The 22772-nt window shown below is 41.4% G+C and overlaps 1 protein-coding gene across 3 annotated transcripts in view; it reads left to right on the top strand.

The window, feature by feature from the left end:
• The window catches only part of VPS8 (VPS8 subunit of CORVET complex), a 397311-nt gene that overhangs the window by 327282 nt on the left and 47257 nt on the right, over positions 1-22772 (top strand). For all 3 annotated transcript variants that reach the window (XM_066346811.1, XM_066346813.1, XM_066346812.1), the window contains exon 45: positions 2611-2664. In XM_066346811.1, coding sequence (XP_066202908.1) covers positions 2611-2664 — 54 coding nt within the window. The remainder of the gene's footprint in view (positions 1-2610; positions 2665-22772) is intronic.

The raw sequence follows: 22772 nt of genomic DNA, 5'->3' as shown, positions 1-22772 counted from the left end.
GTGTACCTGAAAATAATATGTATCTACTTTTGTTCAGGGTGGGGGAATGTTCTGTATATGTCTGTCTGATCAAGGTAATTGTGTTGTTTACATCTTCTTTATCTTCTTTTATTTTTAATTGAGATATAATTGGCATGATAGTTTTAGGTATACAACATGGCGGTTTGATTCATTTATATATTTCAGTATCATTATTATAGTAGCCATAGTTAAAACACCATCATGTTTCCTAGCCACTTTGAAGTTTACAATACAGTATTTTTTACTATAGTCACTATGTTGTGCCTTATATCTCCTAAACTTATTCATTTACTAGTTGAAAGGTTGTACCCTTAAGCAATATCTCCCCAATTCTCCAACCTCCCAGCCCCTGGTAACTATGAGTTTTGTTTTGATGAGTTCAGCTTTTCTAGATTCAGCATGTAAGCGATATCATATAGTATTTGTCCTTCTCTGACTTGTCTCACTTAGCATAATGTCTCAAGGTCTGTCCATGTTGTCACAGAATTCCTTTCATTTGTGGCTGAATAATATTCCATTGTATATATGTATATCATATCTTCTTTTTTCTTTTTTTATGGAATTTATTGGGGTGACACTGGTTAACATTATACAGGTTTCAGGTGCCCGATTCTACAACACATCATCTGCACACTGTATTATGTGATCACCCCCCCAAGTCAAGTCTCTGTCCATCACCATTCATCCCCACTATACCTTCCTCCACCCCCCTCTATTCTTCTCCCCTCAGAAATCATCATACTGTTGTCTGTGTCCATGAGTTTTTTTTCTTTTTTTTTTTTACTCAATCCCTCTACCCTCAACCAACTCCCCTAACCCCTCAAGAGCTGTAATCCTGCTTTCTATGAGTCAGTCTCTATTTTGCTTGTTAGTCGAATTTGTTCATTGGATTCCATATATGAGTGAAATTATATGGTACCTGTCTTTCTCTGACTGGCTAATTTCACTTAGCATAATGTTCTCCAGGTCCATCCATGCTGTCACAAAGGATAAGATTTTCTCTTTTTTTTTACAACCAAATAATATTATATTTTTTATCCAATCTTCCATTGATGAACACTTAGGTTGTTTGCATACTTGACTGAATGTAATGTTCTGATCTCTCTTCAGATATATACCCAGGAGTGGGACTGGTAGATCATATGGTATAGTATATGGTGGTTTAAATTTTTAATTTTGGGAGAGCCACCATATTGTTTTCATAATAGCTGTACCTAAATTTACATCTCATCAAATATTTCTTTTCCCAACATATTCCCTTTCTCCAGATCCTCGCCAACATTTGTTATCTCTTATCTGTTATATAAAAACTGTCCTAAAAAAATAATGATAAATAAAAAAACAAAAACTGTCCTAATGCATTTGAAGTGATATCTCATTGTGTATTTGATTTGCATTTCCTTGGTAGAGCATCTTTTCCTATAGCTGTTGGCCTTTTGTATGTCTTTGTAATATATCTGTTTGGATCCTTTGCCTATTTATTAATTGGGTTTATACTTTCTGATTATCTGTCTGCTTGTTTTCTCATTTATTGAGGATGAGGTATGGAAGTCTTGGACTATAAAATCTATTTCTCCTAGCAGTGCTATCAGTTTTTGTATTATGTACTTCGAAGCTAAGAGATGCATAGACATTTAGGATTATTATATCCTCCTGATGACTTGAACCTTTTATTATTATGAAATGATAGTCTTTATCCTTGGTCTGAAATCCAATGCTATTATTGTATGTATATCTTTCCAGTCATTTTGCCTTTAACCTATGTGCCTTTATATTTAAAGTATGTTTCTTTCAGGGAGCATGTAGTTGGGTCTCATTCATTTATCTAATGTGACAATCTTTTTTATTCCTTCAAATATTTGAAGATTTCCTGGGCCATCAGTCTTCTCTTCCTTGGGCTAAACATTCCTTTATTATGGTTTGGCTGATACTTTATCTAAATTTTTACTACTATCATTATCAAACTCTTTTGTGCATGTTTTGTTCAAAAGGGGTGTTACAGCCTGGCCTGTGGTGGCTCAGTGGATAGACCTTCGGCCTGGAATGCCAAGGTTGCCGGTTCGAAACCCCGGGCTTCCCTGGTCAAGGCACATACTGCAAGCAAGCAATGAACAACTAGCCTGAAACAACTATGAGTTGTTACTTCCCATTCCATGCTCCCCTTTCTCTCCTGTCTCTGTAAAATCAATAAAGTATTTAAAAAAAAAAAAAAAAAAGGGGTGTTACAGCACAAAAGATAGTTGGCTTTGGCCTCTGTACATAATGCTGACTCTTGCATCTTGTATCGGTTGATTAACATTATCAACAGAAATCTATATCTATTAAGTTCCTCACCGTTTGGTTAAAACCAATCTGGACCATCTGTTCCACTATTCTTACTCTAATTGTATTTTTAGCTTGGCTAACTACTAACCTTTTGATCTCCAGAAAAATTTCAAAGGGAACTAAAAAAAAATCTATTCATTGTTACTCTTTAAAATGTCTGTTTTATCTTAGTTACACCAATTCTAGTTGAACTATTTTGAGCATGGGTCAAATAAAACTAGACTATAGCTAAGAGGATATTAAAATGTTTGCCTTTTTTTCTAGGTAAAAATGTCCCCATCCTGTCATCCATCCAAAGGGGATCCTGCTGTTAAGAAAGTAAGTTTTAAAAACAAAAACAACTTCCTCCTGTGTGTTTATTCTCTTATGTTGAACAATTTTCTCAAAATGTGATTTTTAATCATCTTAATGCCATCAAAAGTTCTTTCTGATTGGTTGCTTTAATAATGTACCACCAGGACTCTTTGCCTCTTCCAGAGAAACCAAACAGGGTTTGGACTAGGGTCTTACTGTTTTTCTAGACTTTTCATCCTCTCTAGCAGGTACACATCCTGGTATCAGTGAGTGATAGCAAATGAAATATAGTCTGGGGAAGAAAGCTGTATAGATAACTGATAGCTATGCCTCAAGAAGACTGGCCTGAGACATGAACATTTCAGCACATTCCACAGACAGTGTTCAGTAAGTCCTGTGGGGTAGAGCTATCTGTGCCACTTCAGTCCTTGACTGGACACTCTGTGGCACAGACCGGGTGTGAGTCTTCCCACTGAGCAGCCCTCAGGTGATGTGGAGAACCACTGCAGTCCGTCTCTTCATCTGTCTGCAGCGGGACAGGGGAAGCATGGTGAACAGCATGACATTTTTGCTGTGTTTTCTTTTACCACTTTTATTTTTCTGGTACTTGAAGTGTCCCTGGGTGTAGATTTTCTTTCCTTGCCCCCCATTTTTTGCAATTTCAGCCAGCATCCATGTTAGCGAAGGATTTTAGAACAAAAATAAAGCTTGCTGGCTCTGTTGAATAACAGCAGGTTCTAGCTCCAAAGCCAAAAGGAGTCTCTTTTCTCTGCCTTCAGAATTCCCGAGACATTTTCAAAAGAAAAAAAAATTAAAATGTTGTGTAGGTCCTGGTTGGCTCAGTGGTAGAGTGTCAGTCCAGCATGTAAATGTCCCAGGTTCAATTCCCTGTCAGGGCACACAAGAGTAGCAACCATCTGCCTCGCTGCCCCTCCCATTCTCTCCCCCCCCCCCTCAGCCATGGCTCAATTGGCTCCAGCAAGTTGGCCTCGGGTACTGAGGATGGCCTTTGCCTCAGGTGCTAAAAATTGGTTCCATTGCTGAGCAAAGGAGCAACGGCCCCAAATGGGCAGATCATTGCCTAGTAGGCTTGCCTGGTGGATCCTGGTCAGGGCATATGCGGGAATCTATGTCTCTCTGCTTCCTCTCCTCTCACTAAAAAAGAAAAAAAATGTCTAAAGGCTCTATAACAAGCTGCATGTGAAAATCTCTTTCACTGCTCCTCAAAACTGTTACAGTAACATGAGGAGCTGGAAAGAGCTTAAGTTATTTAGTCTCACTCAGTAAACACAAGAGGAAATTGGAATCCAGAGAGATTTTCTCCACCAAGCTCTCAAATGTTACCATGGGACACACTTTAAAAGCGGAGGTTAAAAACATGTGCTTTGAATTCAGCCAGCCTTAGGTTCAAAGATGGACTCTTCTACTTATTTATCTGAATAATCTTGAATTAGTCAGACTTTCCCTTTCTTCCTTTGTAAAATGATGGTGCTACTTCTCAGAATTGTACTGAAGATTAGGTAAGATACTATGCATTTAAGTTTCTAATACTGTGCTGACACATATTAAGTACTCAGTAAATTATTGACACATAGTAGTAAGTACTCAGCTGTTGTTGAAACTAGTATTAAAACAGGTCTCCAAGTTACTAATCAGATGTCCTTTCACTTTATTGTGCTCCTAATATATTATTGTCATTCAGCAAGTACAGTGGTACCTTGACACACGAGTTTAATTCGTTTCATAGCTGGGCTCATGACTCAATTTGCTCGTGTGTCAAATCGAATTTCCTCTTTTAAATTAATGGGAATGCAATTAATCCATTCTGTCCCCCAAAAACCACACAAATTTTTTGTTTTATATGCTTTTAAATAAGAAAATTTACTTTATAAATAACAAATGCATATATACAGTGTGTCCGTAAAGTTATGGTGCACTTTTGACCGGTCACAGGAAAGCAACAAAAGACGGTAGGAATGTGAAATCTGCACCAAATAAAAGGAAAACCCTCCCAGTTTCTGTAGGATGATGTGGCAGCATGTGCGCATGCGCAGATGATGACATAACACCGTGTGGGAGCAGCCCACAGCCATGCCAGTCGAGATGTGGACAGTACAGAGGAAAGTTCAGTGTGTTCTGTGGCTTGCTAAATTCAAATCCGTGACCAAAGTGCAACAGGAATATCAGCATGTTTATAACGCAAAGCGCCACCACATAGGAATAACATTATTCAGTGAGATAAGTAGTTGAAGGAAACTGGCAGTTTGGAGGCGAAACCCCGTTCTGGTAGGCCATCAGTCAGTGATGAGTCTGTAGAGACTATACGGGATAGCTTCCTAAGGAGCCCTAAAAAATCTGTGCGTGAGCCCACATCGAACATCGAACTGCACTGAATAGGTATGAAACTGGGAGAGTTTTCTTTTTGTTTGGTGCAGGTTTCACATTTCTATCGTCTTTTGTTGCTTTCCTGTGACCGGTCAAAAGTGCACCATGACTTTATGGACACACTGTATATGAGAGAGAATGTAAAGAAATAAACTGGTTTATGAAGTATATTTACCTTCAAGGTCAGGTGAAGATGCTGGCAGAGTGGGGAGGAACATTAGCACAACAGTGGTTCTTCCCAAGCAGGAAGGTAATTAGCAACTCCACAGACAACTAACTGCCCAGTGCCATTTTTAACAATAAAAGTGAGCAACCTCAAAAAACAAAAATTTGCCTGACCTGTGGTGGCGCAGTGGATAAAGTGTCGACCTGGAAATGCTGAGGTTGCCGGCTCGAAACCCTGGGCTTGCCTAGTCAAGATACATATGGGAGTTGATGCTTCCAGCTCCTCCCCCCTTCTCTCTCTCTCTGTCTCTCTGTCCTCTGTCTCTCCTCTCTAAAAATGAATAAATAAAATAAAAAATAAAATTTTAAAAAAAGAATTTTTAAAAACAAAAATTTTACAACTTCATTTGCCCAACATCCACCCCTTTTGCTCACTTTGCAATTTGCACCACAGGCATTCCTGTGCAAAGAATTAGGCATATCACACAAACAAATTACAGCAACATCATAAGCCATACAATTTCAACCAGACCTGCTCCCCCCTCCATCAGGGTCTCTCATGTTGTACAAAAGTCGCATGTCCATCCAACAAGGGAGCTGGTGCCCCCTCTGGTCGCAGTCCAAGGGTCAGTCCACGCACATGGGGCCTCAGGCCTCTTTCTCATTCCTGCCACCCTGGCAGCTTTTAAGACACTGCCCCAAGGTGGAGCATGTGGCAATGGCAGTCAACATTTCACCTCTGCTCCAGAGAGCATGCTGCCATCCACCCCTATGACCCATAATTATAGCAGACCTACCAGGGGCTTGGTAGGTGCTCTTTGCTGCTGAGCTTGTACCTTCTGGAGTCTTCAGATGGCAACTTCAGCCCCAGTCTCCTCATCCTCAGAAGAGGAGCTGGAAACACCTGCTCCCTCCGACTCAGAGCCACTCCACAGGCACGGCTCCAGCTTAGGCTCCTGCAGCTGCCGGCTCTTCACAACTTCCAGGGCAAACTGCAACTCACAAACCTGTAATTCCTTCTCCAGAGACTGCTCCATTTCCAGGTGCAACTCGCGAAACCGGTTGGCCTCCTTCGCCAGTGCTTGCTCCAGTTCCAGAATCTGCATCTCTTTCTCCCATGGCCATTCCAACTCCTTCCACTTCTTAGTTTGTAGGCCTTGGGCAGCCTCTTGCACAGAGCTCTTGGTTTCCTCTCACAGGGCTGTAAAACTCAGCCAGCCCACGGTCCCCAAAAGGACAGCCATGAGGAACCATCACAACGAGTCCTCTACCCCATCCCTCAAGGATGGTGGTTGCTCCATACCAGTCTGATCCGAATCCTGCCACAAACTATGCCGAATGTATGGCCAGTAGTCACGGCCGTTGTGACCATACACATGTAGGTTCCCATTAGATTCGGGCAGATGGTAAAAAAAAGTGGAGCCAAAAAATGGTGGGCTGTTCTTTTATTCAAGACTCATACAGGCCAACAAGTACATACACACAAGGCTCCCAAAGCCACTTACACATTCTCCAGTTCCACAACCAGGAGAATCTTCTCCGTTTTTCCTAGAATCAAAGGCCCCACCAGTCTCAGCCACCTCTGGTTCCCCGTCTGCACACCTTCTCCCTTCTCCTGTCTCTACAAACTGGCTTCTCCTTCAGCACTCCGCATCCTCGCTGCTCTCACTCTGCCATCATGGCTTCTTCCCTTCCTCTTTCTTCTCTCCTTTTTAAAACTTTTCTGGTGCCAAAACCTCTCCTCTAGCCAATAGTAGCATAACAATGGCCCTTCCCAAGGAGGAAGGTAAGCCGCAATTTGCGATCAACTGCCCTGTGAGGGCAAGCACATTTGGTGGCTGCCCAGCACCATTTTTAACAATAAAAGTGAGCAAAATCACAAAGAAAACCAGTTAGAAGGTGACAGAAGACAACTGGACTTTGGGTGATGGGAATGCAGCATAATCAAATGTCAAAATAACCTAGAGATGTTTTCTCTGAACATATGTACCCTGATTTATCAATGTCACCCCATTAAAATTAATTTTAAAAAGTGAGCAAAATCAAAAATCACAAATTTTACAAACTCATTTGCCCAACACTTGTGATTCAAATATCCGCTCATGACTTAAAGCAAAAAATCCTGCGAGTGACTGCTTGTTTCTCAAATTGCTCGTGATTTAAAGTGCTCATGTGTCAAAGTACCACTGTATTTTGTGGACACTGAGCTCAGAAATGGACTACAGAGGTGAAAAGAACAATCCTTGTTCCCAAGGATCTAAGTATTTTGGGGGAAGGTAGACAGGTAAACTGACAATTTTCATACGACTTGAACACCATGGCCAATGCACAGGTGCTCTGGGGCAGAGAGGAGAGGTCCTGTTCTGAATGACTAAACTAACTTATAGCCACACTTACGTGCTTTATGCTAAGAGTTCAGTGAAGAGGTTTGAGAAATAGTTAGCTGCTCCCTTACAACCTTGTTACTAGATTATAATGAAAGTAAATCCTACCATACTTATAGACATTTATTAAATAAATATTGACTTAGAAATAGGTTCATGCAACCTGTTTTACAACCTTTCTAATGTCCCAGGTGTCTATCAGAGATGTAGTAATGTTATAGAAGCAGGATTCTTTTACTCTTGTCATCAGCACCTGACATAGAGAAACGTCCTAAGCCAGTGACTGGACACAGGTGGCCCAAGTAGCATTCCTAAGTGATCAGATACAGACGTATTCCTTCTCCATGTAACAGTTGGGACTAGCTCTAAATTATTTTATCCTATCTACCTATCTTGAATACCTTTTATTTTAGCATTGAGGTTCATTTCTAACATTTACCATTCTGATACTAAGCCATTAATTTTAACAGTAGAAAAACTATTCTTGAGCTAATGAGCAGTCTTAGGTGTTGGTCAATGTATGAACAGCTGAAGGACTTAGTGGCTGTCCTTGGGAGTCCATTGTCCTGGGATATCTGAAATACGGATTGTTGGGTAGGGCCTGATCACCCCTGAGTTGAACTCTAAACTAAATAGCATATGCTTAATATCACACTGTTTATGGTGTCTAGAATAACTTTAAAATACATATTGTAACCTGTGACTCTCCTAGACTAAAAGGTCAGAGAAGGCTTCTTAGAGGAGGAGGTACGCCTGATCTAGCCTTGAAACCTAAGGGGAAAGTAGTGCAGGCAGACATTCAGGAAATGAGAAGGGCTCTCCATGCCTCCAGTGTAGGAGCATGCAGAAGTGGGTACAGTAAATGGGAGCCCAGCTCACAAAGAGCCTGTCTGACATTTGCTTTTTATCTTAAGGATAAAGGTTCCTGTCAAAGGTGAGATTAGGGGCAAACAGACAAATTAGAAGAATAAGGACAGTTGTCCAAGCAAGAGAAAAGGTCCTACACCTATGTAAATGGAATGAAGAAATAATAAATTCAAGTCTTAGTTATGTTTTTCCTCAAACAACTTTCTGACATCCTAAGTCTGAGTTTGATGTCTTTCCTTTCTGGAGCTCTTATAGCAGCCTGCACTAGTCCCAACGAGCACACTGTGTATCCCACATGAGGGCGGGAGCGCATCAGTCTTGTTTCCTGTTGTATCCCTACGTGTAGAACAAAGTGGTCATGCAATAGTTGTTATGTGAGAGTGATATGAAAGAGATTCCACAGGATTTCATGTTGTTTTGGGAAGTGATGGGAGAAAAGAAGTTTCTGGTCTGGATAGAGAATGACCAATGAAACATCATTTCTGTCCCAGGCTTATATTCCCAGCACAGTTTCTTATGGTCTGGGCTGTACCATCTGCAACACTCTGAGTGAGATTAATGTGAAAATCGGCACTAATGGTTACTCCCCTAGCCGAGTGTGTATTTTTATCTAAGTTTGTGTATGCATGTATATGTACATCTGCATGTAAATTCAGGTCATCATCCTGGAGCTGCTGCCTCTACTCTCAAAGTTGTATTGACAGATGGATGCACCAACAGTGAAAGAGCAACTGCCAAAGTGACATGTGTAAGAAACACAAAGGAGCAGTAGTGTTCTTGATTTGAGCCAAAAATTCTGTTGACCAAAATTTGGAGAAAGTGTTTGGTGACTCTGTTGTCATTATTGGCCCAGCCAGGAGCTGGACTCAAGTGCTGAGGAAACAGAAGCCGTGTCTGTAGGGCTCTGCTGAGCGCGGGGGATGGCATGGGTGTAGGAGTCGCTCTTCTGCTTTGCTGCCACCTGTTAGAGTCTGGCGGACTGTGTGAGCCTGTCTACAAAACGTCTTTTTGTAACACAAGCATTTTGGATTTTAGATTTTCTTTTTTCAAAGCTTTAGAGTGGAAATATTTATTATAGATATATAAATATATATATATATCATATAAAATTTGTGTATATTTATTTTAGATACGTAAAATTTCTCCTTAATGGGCTCTAACTAATAACTTCAGTAAAGTTGGAAAAGACGTTTCCTTAGAACTGTTTCGGTAGTTTTTGTTTGTTTGAGTTTTTTTGGGGGGGTGTTTTTGTATTGTTGTTTTTTTCTGAAATGAGAAGCAGGGAAGCAAAGAGACTCCTGCATGTGTCCAACCAGATTCACCCGGCATGCCCACCAGGGGGCGATGCTCTGCCCATCTGGGCTGTTGCTCTGTTGCAACCAGAGCCAGTCTAGCACCTGAGGCAGAAGCTATGGAGCCATCCTCAGCGCCCGGGCCAACTTTGCTCCATTGGAGCCTTGGCTGTGGGAAGGGAAGAGAGAGACAGAGAGGAAGGAGAGGGGGAGGGGTGGAGAAGCAGATGGGCGCTTCTCCTGTGTGCCCTGACTGGGAATTGAACCTGGGACTTCCACACGCCAGGCCGACGCTCTACCGATGAGCCAACCGGCCCAGGACTTCAGTGTTTGCTTGTGGATGGCCAGAAATTTATAAGTCAAGAAGCATTTCCCAAAATTAGGCACCTGAAACCTGTATGTTAACCAGTGTCACCCCAATAAATTCAAACAAACAAATAAGTAAATCATTCTCAGTGAAAAAGCTTAAAAATAATTCCCCTAGCCTATCATTTCATTAAATCACCTCTCTGTTCATTTTCAAGTCAGTGAATAACATTTTTATCTGCACAGTTCAAAAATTAAAGACATTTTGCCTTATTTTCTCTCTTCTAATCCAGTTCCCCTATCTCTTGAGTGTTCATTGAAGGACTAAAATGCAATTAAAATAAATGATACTTGGAAAGAAACAAAAAGAAGCATTTCCCCTGAGATAAAAGTTGCCATTAGCGTCCCATTACCATAAACTCCCTAGTGTAGATATAACCTGGAAGAGTTAACAATGTTTGTGGTGGATTAAAGGAGTTTAGAGAGTTAGTTGAAGGTAGCGTCAAAAAACACTCAGCTACGATGCACCTCTTCTCAACGACTAAAGAAACACCACACGACCAGGAATTGGTGTAGGGACTTGGGATTGTCACGTGCATGATAACCAGGGAAAGTGGTTTTATCTCACATCTCAGTCACAGAAGCGCGGTTACACTCTGAGCCATTTTTAGGCGAGCTCTGTCTAACTAGTGTGTTTGCAGAGCCTGGAGGCCAGGAGCTGCGGCTGAAAGGTATCCTCATGCTGGTGGACCCGCTAGAAGAGTCCACACTGATGTTCTCAGAGTGGCTTCTATTAGTTAGAGACGAGATGCTGGGCATGGCAGAGTATGAAGCATTTCTAATAGTTCTGGGTATATTCAGTAAATCCAACAAGTCTTGAAGGTGCGGGGCCTTTGAAGGACAAAGGTCACTGAATTATAATTCTTGCTGTCAACATATTTACAAGGTAGTGGTGACTAAGCTAAAGAATTTAATAGTCATACCTCCCAGAAATTGGTTAATAGTTTCTCAAGTATTCAAGTATATTATAACAATTTGGAGCTGATTTTTTTTGTCCAAGTGCCCTGGTGAGGTAAAATTTTTATAGCCAGTTCCCAGGCTTGCCCCTCATGTGAGGAATGTGGCTGTATATACTTGCTCATGATTTTTATTTACTCACAATGGGGGATATTTTTTGTTTTAATTTTTATTTTTAAGGGAAAAAGGCTCACATTGGCACTGTTTCCATAACAACAGGAAAGCTGGCTGAGAGTCCTCAGCTGACTGGCCCCAACAATGCTGGTTGCTAGTCCCTCCCAAGTCAAGGGCAACATGAAAAGGAGACAGCACAGGGATAGATGCATTTCCTAGCTGTCCTCTGACAGGGACTCAAGTGAAGATCCTGTTGCCTTTTCTGTCTCACCCTTCACTCTCCCCTGCAGAGATGCGAGTGAGAGCCCACAGGATTCACGCTGCCTTTTCCTTACAGTGTTTGTCTTAGTAATGCACATTTAGACGTACTGTGCCATTTGACTCCGTGTCTCTGCTAATAAAAAGAAATGGAAGCAAAGAACATGACTTGTTCTTTGTGTTTGCATAGGCAGGATGGAAGATGGCCTCAGGCCAGGTGCCTTTTATGCGGATGTGAAGAAGTTGGGTGCACTTGCCTTCAGACCTCGGATTTGGAGGTGTCCTTTGTGGTTCAGAGGACAGAACTGGTACCTGTGGGTGGCCACTGTGTAGATGGAGTATCAGCTTGGTTTGGGAATTTTCTGTTCATGGAACAAGTTACCTGGTGTGACCTAGTGCCTTTCTGTTACCAGAGGTGTTTGATCAGTGGCAGGATGTATCCCTCAAAACTGCTGCTGCAGAGGTTTTCCTGCCCCGGCTCAGAGGTCGGACTGGTTAATTTGAGAAGCCCTTACACTAGTGTTAAGATCTTATGAATACAGAAAAAAATCTTAGGTCTGCAGTTGTATTGAACTCATTGATGTACTGAATGATTTTAGTTAGACCATACATTTAACCTGAATTAATAGCATATGCTGTCTATCAAAGAAAAATTTGCTAAGAAGAGACTTTATTCAAAAAAGTTATTTCAGTAAAGAGAGGAAGGTTTGCCATAGGGAGAATGCGCTGGCCATATGATTTGCAAGGGTTTCAAAGATTGGGTAGAAAGGAAGCTTCTATATAGGGGTGGGGAAACAAGGCTAGAAAGAATGAGATTTGGAGGAGCAGGTGAAAGAATTGGACATTGATATTAAGTGTATCTCCTAGAGGTCTTCCAGTTCTCTGAAGGAGCCATCAAGGAGGGGCTGTGTGCCGGCTCAGGCTGAGGGTGAGTCACAGGCTGGGGCGGAGCAGGGAAGCCTAACTACAGTTTTCTCGTCAGTAAACAGCATTTTGTTCCAGTCAGTCATTGAGGATAAACAGTTCAGCTAATCTTTTATGAGGCAAAGAATGGGAATTGGTTGGTCTGTGTCTGGTTGCCATAGTGTAAACATAGTGGCATGGGAAACCCTAGCTCAGTCAATAGTCAGGGGTGTTTCTTTGCAATATGCAGTTTCCCAGAACAGGGTTGGGGGGTTTCCTTAACTGTCGCTGCTTTCCAGGAGCTCGGGGCTTAGGTGAAGTTTGACTGGGTCATGGCTCTGACTGCCACCGCCATGGTCTCCCCTTATTCCTCTCCGTGAGTGTGACCTGAAGTCCGTGCACTGGGCTTTTCGGAATCTTGCTTATTAGTCCTCAAGTAGAGGGAGAGAATGTCAGCTGCATTTACTAAGAGGGACAGTGGTGACCACGTGTGGCACTCATTCTTCTCACCTATAATCATGCATATCTTCTGGTCTGAAAAGTGAGACTAGCTGAGGATTTCATGGGATCTCAGAGTTCTTATCCAGTGCACAAATGTACTTCTCATCCATTTGTTTTAAGTGACTGTTTTCTTTTTTTTTTTTTTTTTTTTTTTGTATTTTTTCTGAAGCTGGAAACGGGGAGAGACAGTCAGACAGACTCCTGCATGTGCCCGACCAGGATCCACCTGGCACGCCCACCAGGGGCGACGCTCTGCCCACCAGAGGACGATGCTCTGCCCCTCCGGGGTGTTGCTCTGCCGTGACCAGAGCCACTCCAGCGCCCGGGGCAGAGGCCAAGGAGCCATCCCCAGCGCCCGGGCCATCTTTGCTCCAATGGAGCCTTGGCTGCGGGAGGGGAAGAGAGAGACAGAGAGGAAGGAGGGGGGGTGGAGAAGCAAATGGGCGCTTCTCCTATGTGCCCTGGCCGGGAATCGAACCTGGGTCCCCCGCACGCCAGGCTGATGCTCTACCACTGAGCCAACCGGCCAGGGCCAAGTGACTGTTTTCTAATGCAACATTTTTATTTCTTTAATGATTTTTACAAATTAATACTTTTTAGAGACGTTTTAGATCTACAGAAAAAAATTGAGGAGAAAGTACAGAGTTCCATGTATTTTCCCCCCTCCAGTTTTTCCTATTATTAACATCTTCCATTGCTGTGGTACATTTATGACAGCTGATAGTCAACATTGATACATTATTATTAATTCAAGTCCATAGTTTACTTTAGAGTTCACACTTTGTGTTGTACAGTCTGTGGGTTCTCACAAATGTATAATGAAATGTATCCCCCATTTACAGAGTAGTTTCATTACCCCCCAAATCCCATGTTCCACCTCATAATCATTATCTCTTTCCTGCCAAACTTCTGGCAGCTGCTAATCTTTTTACTGTCTCCCTAGTTTTGCCTTTTCTAAAATGTCATGTGGTTGGACAGTATATATAGGCCTTTGCTGATTGACTTCTCTCATTTAGTAACATCATGTCTTCTTGTGGCTTATTAGCATTTCTTTTTAGCATTGAATAATACTCCACTGTCTGGATGTACTACAGTTTTTTATCCATTCATCTACTAAAGGATATTTTGGTTGCTTCCAAGTTTTAGCAATTGTTACTAAAGCTTCTATAAACACTTGTTTGCAGGTGTTTGTGTGAACATAAGTTTTCCGCCTATTTGGGTAAATACCAAGGAGTGTTACTGCTGGGTCCTATGGTAAGAGTAGTAACCAGTTTTGTAAGAAACTACCAAGCTGTCTTCTGCAGTGGCTATCCTGTTTTGCTTTCCCACCAGCAATGAATGGGAGTTCCTCTTGTTCTATATTCTTGTCAACATTTGGTATTGTCTGTGTTTTGGATTTTAGCTAATCTAATAGGTGTATAGTGGTATCATTTTAATTTGCAATTTACTAATGACAAATGATAGTGAATGCTTTCTCATGTACTTATTTGCCATCTATATGTCTTCTTTAGTGAGGTATTTAAATATTTTCTGAGAGTTTTTAGTGGTGCACTAGGGTTTACCTGTGCATCTTAACTTTTCTGATTCAGCTTCCAATGTAAACTAGGTTAATTCCAGTTATGTATAGAAATGTTACTCCTGTATAGCTCTATTACCTTTACCCCTTTTTGGTATTATTAAATATAATCCATCTACTATATTATAATTATTACTTTATTATCTGTAGTCATTTCCTTAGCCCAATAAAGCTTTGCTTCTATCCATCTCCTTTGTGTAAACATATTACACCAATGGTTCTCAAAGTTTTTGAAGTCAGGGTGCATTTAAAATCCTACAAATAATTGTAGGCGCACTATATACAAATTTCTGAGAAGTATGTTATAATAAGTCAAATATTAAAGAAAAAAGTATAAAGTCCAAGCATGCTTTTATGGTAATTAAACAAAATAAATACAAAATTAAATTTATTCTGACATTAAAAAACATTTTTGTTACATTTTTTGTTATGCTTTTTAGAATTCATAAAAAAGAAGGGTTAAAAATTTAAAAAAAACAACAAAAAAAGTTATTTTGTTATATATATAGATACATTCTTAGTAAGATTTAGTAAATTCGGCAGGTCCTGGCACAAATGTGTTAAGTTTTTTCATTCTTGTGTTTCTGAGAAACATGAGCCTAATGTGTCCTAGCAATTTCTTCGATGTTTGGGCATATATTAGAAAGGCAAACTCATTTCCTCATCAATACATTGAAGAATTCCTCTCTTTCTACTCTTAATTGTGTTGAGTGCAGAAAACCCCCACCATACATATCATCTTAACTTTACACCAAACAAAGGATAGAAGAAACTTGCCTCCAGTCTTTCTGGGGAACATGGGGGGGGTAGTATAAACAATCTAGCACCACAGCTTAACAGCCTATTGCAGCCTAATCAGGCAAGTGAGGTGGGGGGTTGGGCAGACTGTCAGCTTACATCCAATTCCCCACACCTCTGTCCCCCAAAAATCTAAACTCCAAAAATCCTGTTGGTTTTTTGGTCTCCAAAAGGCACATATTTCTCTGTAATGCCAGAGGGCGCACCTGGAAATCTTCTAGGGTGCACCAGTGCGCCCTGGCGCACACTTTGAGAACATTTTAAATATACTGTATTATCCTGCTGCCTCTATTGTTTCTGCTGAGAAATCGACTGTTAATCTTATTGGAGTTTCTCTGCAAATAACTATTTGTTTTTCTCTTGATGCTTTCAAGATCTTGTCTGACTCGCAGCATTTTTAGTATGATGTGTGTGTAGATCTCTTTGCACCTATCCTGCTTGGAGTTTGTTAAGCTTCCTGGATGTATAGTTTATTGTTTTTCAATAAATTTGGGACTTTTCAGCAATACTTTCTTCAAATATATTTTTTTCTCCTTTCTTTCTCTCCTCTTAGTTTGTTATACCCCTTATACATTTGTTGCTGTACTAATGATTTCCTGCATCTCTCTAAGACTTCATTTTTCCTCATTCATTTTTTTCCTGTTTCACCTTGCACACTCTATTGATTTAGCATCAAGTTCGTTAATTCTGTTTTTTTTTAATATTTTATTCGTTGATTTTACAGAGAGAGGAGGGGGGATGGAACAAGAAGTATGTAAAGCCAGCAGGCACGGCCAGGGCCACTATCACAGCAGCCTTCTGGCCTATGCAGGTTCGCATTGGATTCGGACAGTCGGTAAAGAAACAACGGAGCCAAAAACTGGTGGGCCATCATCTTTAATTCTAGCTTGCACCCGGCAGGCAAGCAAAAACACACACTGGGCTCCAAAACCCAATCACATTCAGTGCTCACAAAGCCACTGACTTATCCGAGTTTCCTAGAATCAAAGGTTTCTAGCTCACCAGCCTTATTCTCCTCAGTTCCCCATCTCCTTCCTTATCCCAGATACAAACTCTGTACAAACTGGCATCTCACTCAGCACTCCGCCATCTTGGCTGCTTTTCCTGGCCTCCTCCATGTGGCCTCCTTCCACTGCTGGCTCTACCCTCTCTGCTCTCTCATGCTAACCTCAGGAACCAAGAGCGTAAGGTCCCGCTCGTCCTCATTTTATAGTGTAGAAATCCAAACCCTTAATCCAATATACAAAATAGGGAAGTCTCCAATACAAAGTCACTTCTCTGAGGCATGATTGGATTGTACCACCCCACATCAAGACGGGTGGGAAAGGCTTAATCCCAAAATCAAGCCCCAGGCTACAACGATCCCCAACACACATTAATATCACCTGGGCAACGGCCTCCACGTGGGCAGTGCCACTTTAACAAAGTGAGCATAATACATTTTATCTGCCCAACAAAGTATCAACTCATATTTGCTTCACTTTAGTTGTTCATTGGTTGTTTTTCATATGTGCCTTGACTGGGCAAGCCCAGAATTTCAAACCAGCAACTTCAGCATTCCAGGTTGATGCTTTATCCACTTCACTGCCACAGGCCAGGCTCAAGTTAATTAATTTTTTTTCTGTCGTTGAGCCCCTTTAGTGATCTTTTTAAATTTTTTTTTATAATTTTTTCAGAATTTCCATTTGATCCCTCTTCTATAATTTCCTTCTATTTATTGATATTCTTGAAAGGCAGAAACCACAGGCCAAACTGAAAACACAAGGCTAGTGTGTTCCAAAAGAAAATTTTATTTTAAAAATGCCTGGGTGCAAGGGCCTTAGACTGGTAAAGGGTGTCAGCCCCAAGCTGCAGAGGGAGTGTTAGATACAGGGGCTGGGGTGGATTAGCATATCTTGGTTTATGGCCTTGGTCAGCAACCTGATGGGTGGGGGTAGGGGGGCTCAGCTGTAGAAACACCTCCTCTGCAAGTTCTTCTGATGCAGCACAGGCCTAATCACATGGTCCTATCTGATGTCCTTGGTGAATCTTCAACAGCCAGGTCAGGTATCTCCCGGGAACATCCTGGTCCTGGTGCTTCTGGGAATTATTTGTGAAATTTCTCTCACAGACTCCCTGATTTCTTAGGATAGAAAGTAAAGATTTAAGATTAGTGGTTTAGCCCCTTCAAGATTTGACTTAAGTGAGTCTGGGCTTGGCAGCCCTGAGAGAAAGGGAAGCGGTCTTCCCTGCCTGTTTGCTTGTCCACCACTACGCAGCTTTAATAAACGGAATGGCCCACCATTTTCTGGCCCCACAGTTCTTTTACTGTCTGCCCAATCCAGTGAGTACCTGCCTGGCCACGGCGGCAACCACCAACCCATTTAAGTCATTGATAAAATACACTGCTCACAAAAATTAGGGAATATTTTATTGCTTCATAATCATTTTGAAATATCCCCTAATTTTTGTGAGCAGTATATTTGTATAAAACAAAGCCAAGGATAGAGCCCTGCAGCTCATCACCAGAGACCTAGGTAGTGTTATTTATAATAACAGTAGAGAGTTAATTCCTGTGATTTTTCTGCCTGGTAATATGACACCTCTTTGTGAACAGCACCAGATCGCAGGGTCTCACAGTGGGGCTGTATGTAAGACCCTGTCAGAGCAGCGTTGGCTCTGCATTCCGGGTCTGCCTCTCATGTATGTAAGACCCTGTCAGAGCAGTGTTGGCTCTGCCCTCCAGGTCTGCCTCTCAGTGTATGTAAGACCCTGTCAGAGCAGCGTTGGCTCTGCCCTCCGGGCCTTCCTCTCATGTATGTAAGACCCTGTCAGAGCAGTGTTGGCTCTGCCCTCCGGGTCTGCCTCTCATGTATGCACATGAACACCCTTATCAAAACAGTTAGTGCTATTATGTCTACCATCTCCTTGGAATTTTGCACCCTTCTGTGGTTTCAAGTATTCATCAGTTACAAATGGGCCTTTCCCCTCCAACAGTATTTCCTGATGAAGCTTTCTGGCACTTACATACCAAATGGCAGGGATCTTGTTTCTCTTCAGTATGTGTGACAGATTAACTAACAGCCTATTATTTTGCCTTAAAACAACTCAGTAGGCCATTCTTAATTGCACTGTGTTGAATTATCCCCAATTTTAAAGGCCATAGAATCCGAACAGCAGAGCTTTGCAGAGTCTGAGCTGCTTTAATGTATGTGGTGTTCTCAGGTGGCTGATAGACTGTTTCTGCAGAGTGTAACCTTCTTTCCTGACCGCTGTACCAAACAATTAATGTGCCACCCCTAAAAGCTCACACTGCTTTTATAGTATCAGAACACAGATCTGAGTATATTCAAGAAACAGTGCAAAATCTTTGGTTAAAGCAAAAGCGAATGAAGAGAAGATTAAGATGAAATAGGGGCTCTCCCGTCTGACAAAGTCATTGCCTTGGGACTTCTGTGTTTTGTTGTCTACACATGTCCTAGGGGCATTTTATTTGTGATTAATATTGGTTCTTCCATTACGGCATGATAAGTTTTAGCTGCCTGCTTTTAGTGAAATATCTACTGATGGTTGATACTATTTCAGATACAGTATATCTGATACTATTTCAGATACAGTATATCTTTAAAGCAGAGACCCCACTCCACATGGGTAAGTCACTTTTTAAAGTCAGTTAAGATTACAGGCTCTCCTGTAATGTGAAGTGTCGAGAAGGAAGACTGGCATTAATGAAGACTTCTCCAAGCTAAAAGTGAAATCCAGAGAGGCCACGTGAATGAGATAATCTCTTCCCCTTAAAGACTGCAAAGAAATTTCTGTACAATTTCATTTTCTTTTATACATTGCTGTTGCCACAGCAATGAAGTTGCCACAGACAGATACACATTTCCATCAGTAGTGTTGCCTTCCTCCAGTCAGTATGCACCTCACTACTGCAGAAGTCTCCTCGCTGCCCGCCTCTGTCTTCTGGAGCTCCAGGCCATCCTCCACTGCATCCAGTGATTAGGAAACTTCGGTGGCTCCCTGTGCTGACAGAGTTAACTCTGAAATGGTTTATATACTGACAGTTTAGGCCTTTGATGCATCACCAGCTCACATTTCATCCTCATCTTCTCTTCCTTTCCTTTTTTTGTAACCAAAGGAAATTTTTTATTGTTTCCTAAATGTAACCAAGTCCGCACGCATATATTTTTGTTCTTCCCTTTCTTTCCATAATCTGGTATGTCCTTCCATCACCCCCACCCCATAAGTGATGTCTCATTTTTAGCCTCCAATTCAAATTATGCTTCATTCATTCCAAAAATATTTACTGGCACCTACTGTTCATCAGGCACGGGTCTAAGTGCAAGGAGTCCTCAGAGAACAAAACCAAGTTTCTGCCTTCAAAGAGCTCACATTCTGGGGACAGAGGGTTCTAAGATATTAAATAAAGATATGGTATATTAGATTTTGATAAGGCTTTAGAGAAAAAGCATGATGAGAGAGATTAAAGAGGGTGTTTGCTATTTTATGTGGCAAGGTCGTGGTAACATTTTTTTTATTTGAAAAAAGTGCAAGTGCGGTACATGTGAGCATGAGGGAAAAGAGTGTTCCCAGCAGAAGTGCAGGAAATGCAGAGATCTCAAAGCAGGAAATGCTGGTGTGTCCCAGGAACAATTAGGAGACCGCTGCTTGGCATGCAGCCTGCTAGGTGTGGTGGTGAACACTTTTAGAGGTTCTCTTCCTCCTTGCGTTCTAGTTCACTGAGAAAATAGAAGTAAATGGAATCAGTTGAGAATATGGAGAAGTTGGAGAAAGAGGTGAAGGTATGACACGAACATCTAGCAGAGTGGCAGAATGAATAGACTAGGGCAATATGGGGGACACTCACAGTTCACAGTCATAAATTTAAATATCTGTGAACTGAATTGTCTCTTCCTCCAAATTCCAAATTCTTTTTTCTTTTTCTTTTTTTTTTAATTGAGTGAGAGGCAGAAAGCAGGGAGGCAGACAGACTCCCACATGTGCCTGACCAGGATTCACTCTGGCATGCCCCCTACAGGGCAATACTCAGTCCATCTGGGGCCAAATTGCTCAAACCATTCAAGCTACAGCTGCTGGAGGAGAGGAGAGGAGAGGGGAGGGGAGGGGAAGGGAGGGGAGGAGAGGGGAGGAGGGGAGAAAAGCAGATTGTCGCTTCTCCTGTGTGCCTTGACCGGGAATCAAACCTGGGACTTCCATATGCCAGGCCGAAGTTGTACTGCTGAGCCAAACTGCCAGTTGGCCAAGGCTTCCTCTGAATTCTTGTAGCAGTTATACTGGCATTTGGCATACACTCCCTTCTATATTGTCTTTGGAATTTGGCCTAACTTTCAACTTTTTATTTGTTGTTCTTTTTAAATGTGTTGTACCCCACCTGTCTTATCAGCTGCTTTGAGGCAACTTGCAATATACACACAACAGAAAAGGACAAAAACAAATCATTGAAGTGTCAGAAAAAAAATGAAAATATACCTGAGTCGAATTCAATCATGGTGTAAAAGCATTTGGGGAGGAAAAATCTTGAATGAGAACATTTTTTAATCTCTGCTATCTAAAACAGGACAGTTTATTGAAATTGGATAATATTTAAATTATTACTATAATTAGAGTGAGACCCCATGTTTGCATTGCCTCATTTTCATCCCACACATTCACCTTGATTCCCAGGGGAAAAAAAAACTTTATGTACTCAGTATATTGATTCCTTACAGTTTATTCTATCATGTCAGAAATACTCGATGAGGACTACAGTGATTGCCGTGAACCTCCTGAGAAAAGCCGGAGAGGCCTGGATGCTCTCAGGAAGTGCCCGGCGCAGTTTCCTCATGGGCACAGGGATTCTGGATAGGCACTGCCCGGCGCAGTTTCCTCACGGGCACAGGGATTCTGGATAGGCACTGCCCGGCGCGGTTTCCTCATGGGCGCAGGGATTCTGGATAGGCACTGCCCGGCGCGGTTTCCTCACGGGCACAGGGATTCTGGATAGGCACTGCCCGGCGCGGTTTCCTCACAGGCGCAGGGATTCTGGATAGGCACTGCCCGGCGCAGTTTCCTCATGGGCACAGGGATTCTGGATAGGCACTGCAGGGCCCCAGGGTCTTCTCAAGCCAGAGTTTAAGTTCTTGCCTCAAAGGGACCTTTCAAGATTTTTCCCCCTTGAGAAGCTTTTATTGATTATCATATTGATTGTAAAATGTCTATGATGATTATCGTACATATTTATATTGTTTCTAATAAGTCATCGGTGATCATTCTTATTGTCATGGATGCTGCAGTGCTCTCTTCTCCCATATTTCAGGAGAATGAAAAGCACTCATTCCCTTCAGCTGTTGGGAGTTTTAGCATCTGATAGCTTTCAACTCATCCTTCTTCAGAATGGTCCTTAACTAAAGAGCCTCTTCCTGTCACTGTTAGCATGTATCTCATTACTAGTCACTGAAGGGCTTTAAAGGCCAGAATACCTTGTCTTAATGAAAAACAATTCTTCAAGGCCAATTTGAGGCCCAGAGCTCTCTTTGGGATCACCTGAGTCCTTTTTGTGATTGCATCACAGTTGAACTTCTTCTCCCTTTGCCCAGTTCTGCTTCCTTTACTTCAAAGTTCCTTGCAAACACCCACCAATAACTTAGGCACACAGATCTTCATCTCAGAGTCTTTTTTTCCAGGGAAGCTAACCAGTCACATTGGTTGTATATGTCTTATTTTTATATTTTTATTATATTGTATATAATGTCTTTTTGCCCCTGGCTGCTTTCAAATTTTTCTTTCTCTTTGTTTTTTAGCAATCATATACCTAGGTGTGCCTTTCTTCATGTTTGTTTTTCCTGGGGTTCAGTAAGCTTCTTGGATTTGTATGTTCATGATTTTCATCAAAGTGGGAAAACTTTTGCCTGTTATTTCTTGAGATATATTTTATTCCAGTCTCTCTTTTTCTGGGCACCAAATTACATGTAAACCGGCCAGTTTAACATTGTTTCACAGGTTACTGGGGCCTTTTTCATTATTTTTACTTTGTTTTCTCTTTGTGCTTCCAGCTGAATAATTTCTATTGTCCTGTCTTCAAACTCACTGATCTTTTCTTTTATACTATTAAATCAACTATCAAGATCATCTTGTAAAATTTTTATATCAGATAGACTTGTCAGTTTTACAATTTTTATTCAGTTATTATTTTCTTCTTTCTACTTAGTATTAATTTGCTTTCTTTTTCTAGACTTTTTTTTTTTTTTTTTTTTTGGACAGAGAGGCGAGGATACAGGAACACTGAGTTGCTCCTGTATGTACCCTGAGCAGGGAATCAAAATGGCAACCTTTGCAATCTGGGTCAATGCTCCAACTAACCAAGCTATCCAGCCAGGGCAATTTTCTAGCTTCTTAAGGTGGAAACTTATGATTATTCATGTTAAGCCTTTCTTCTTACCTAATATAAAATTTTTAAGCTATTTATTTGTGTCTAAGCATTACTTTAGCTGCATCTCACAAATTTTGATAATGTATTTTTATTATCATTCATCTTGAAATATTTGCTAATTTACCTTGTAATTTCTTTGTTTACTTATTGGTTAT

This window comes from Saccopteryx leptura, chromosome 8 (genome assembly GCF_036850995.1).
Source record: "Saccopteryx leptura isolate mSacLep1 chromosome 8, mSacLep1_pri_phased_curated, whole genome shotgun sequence".
Lineage (NCBI taxonomy): Eukaryota > Metazoa > Chordata > Mammalia > Chiroptera > Emballonuridae > Saccopteryx > Saccopteryx leptura.
The sequence above is the reverse complement of the archived record's forward strand: the minus strand, read 5'-3'. Positions and strand labels throughout refer to the sequence as shown.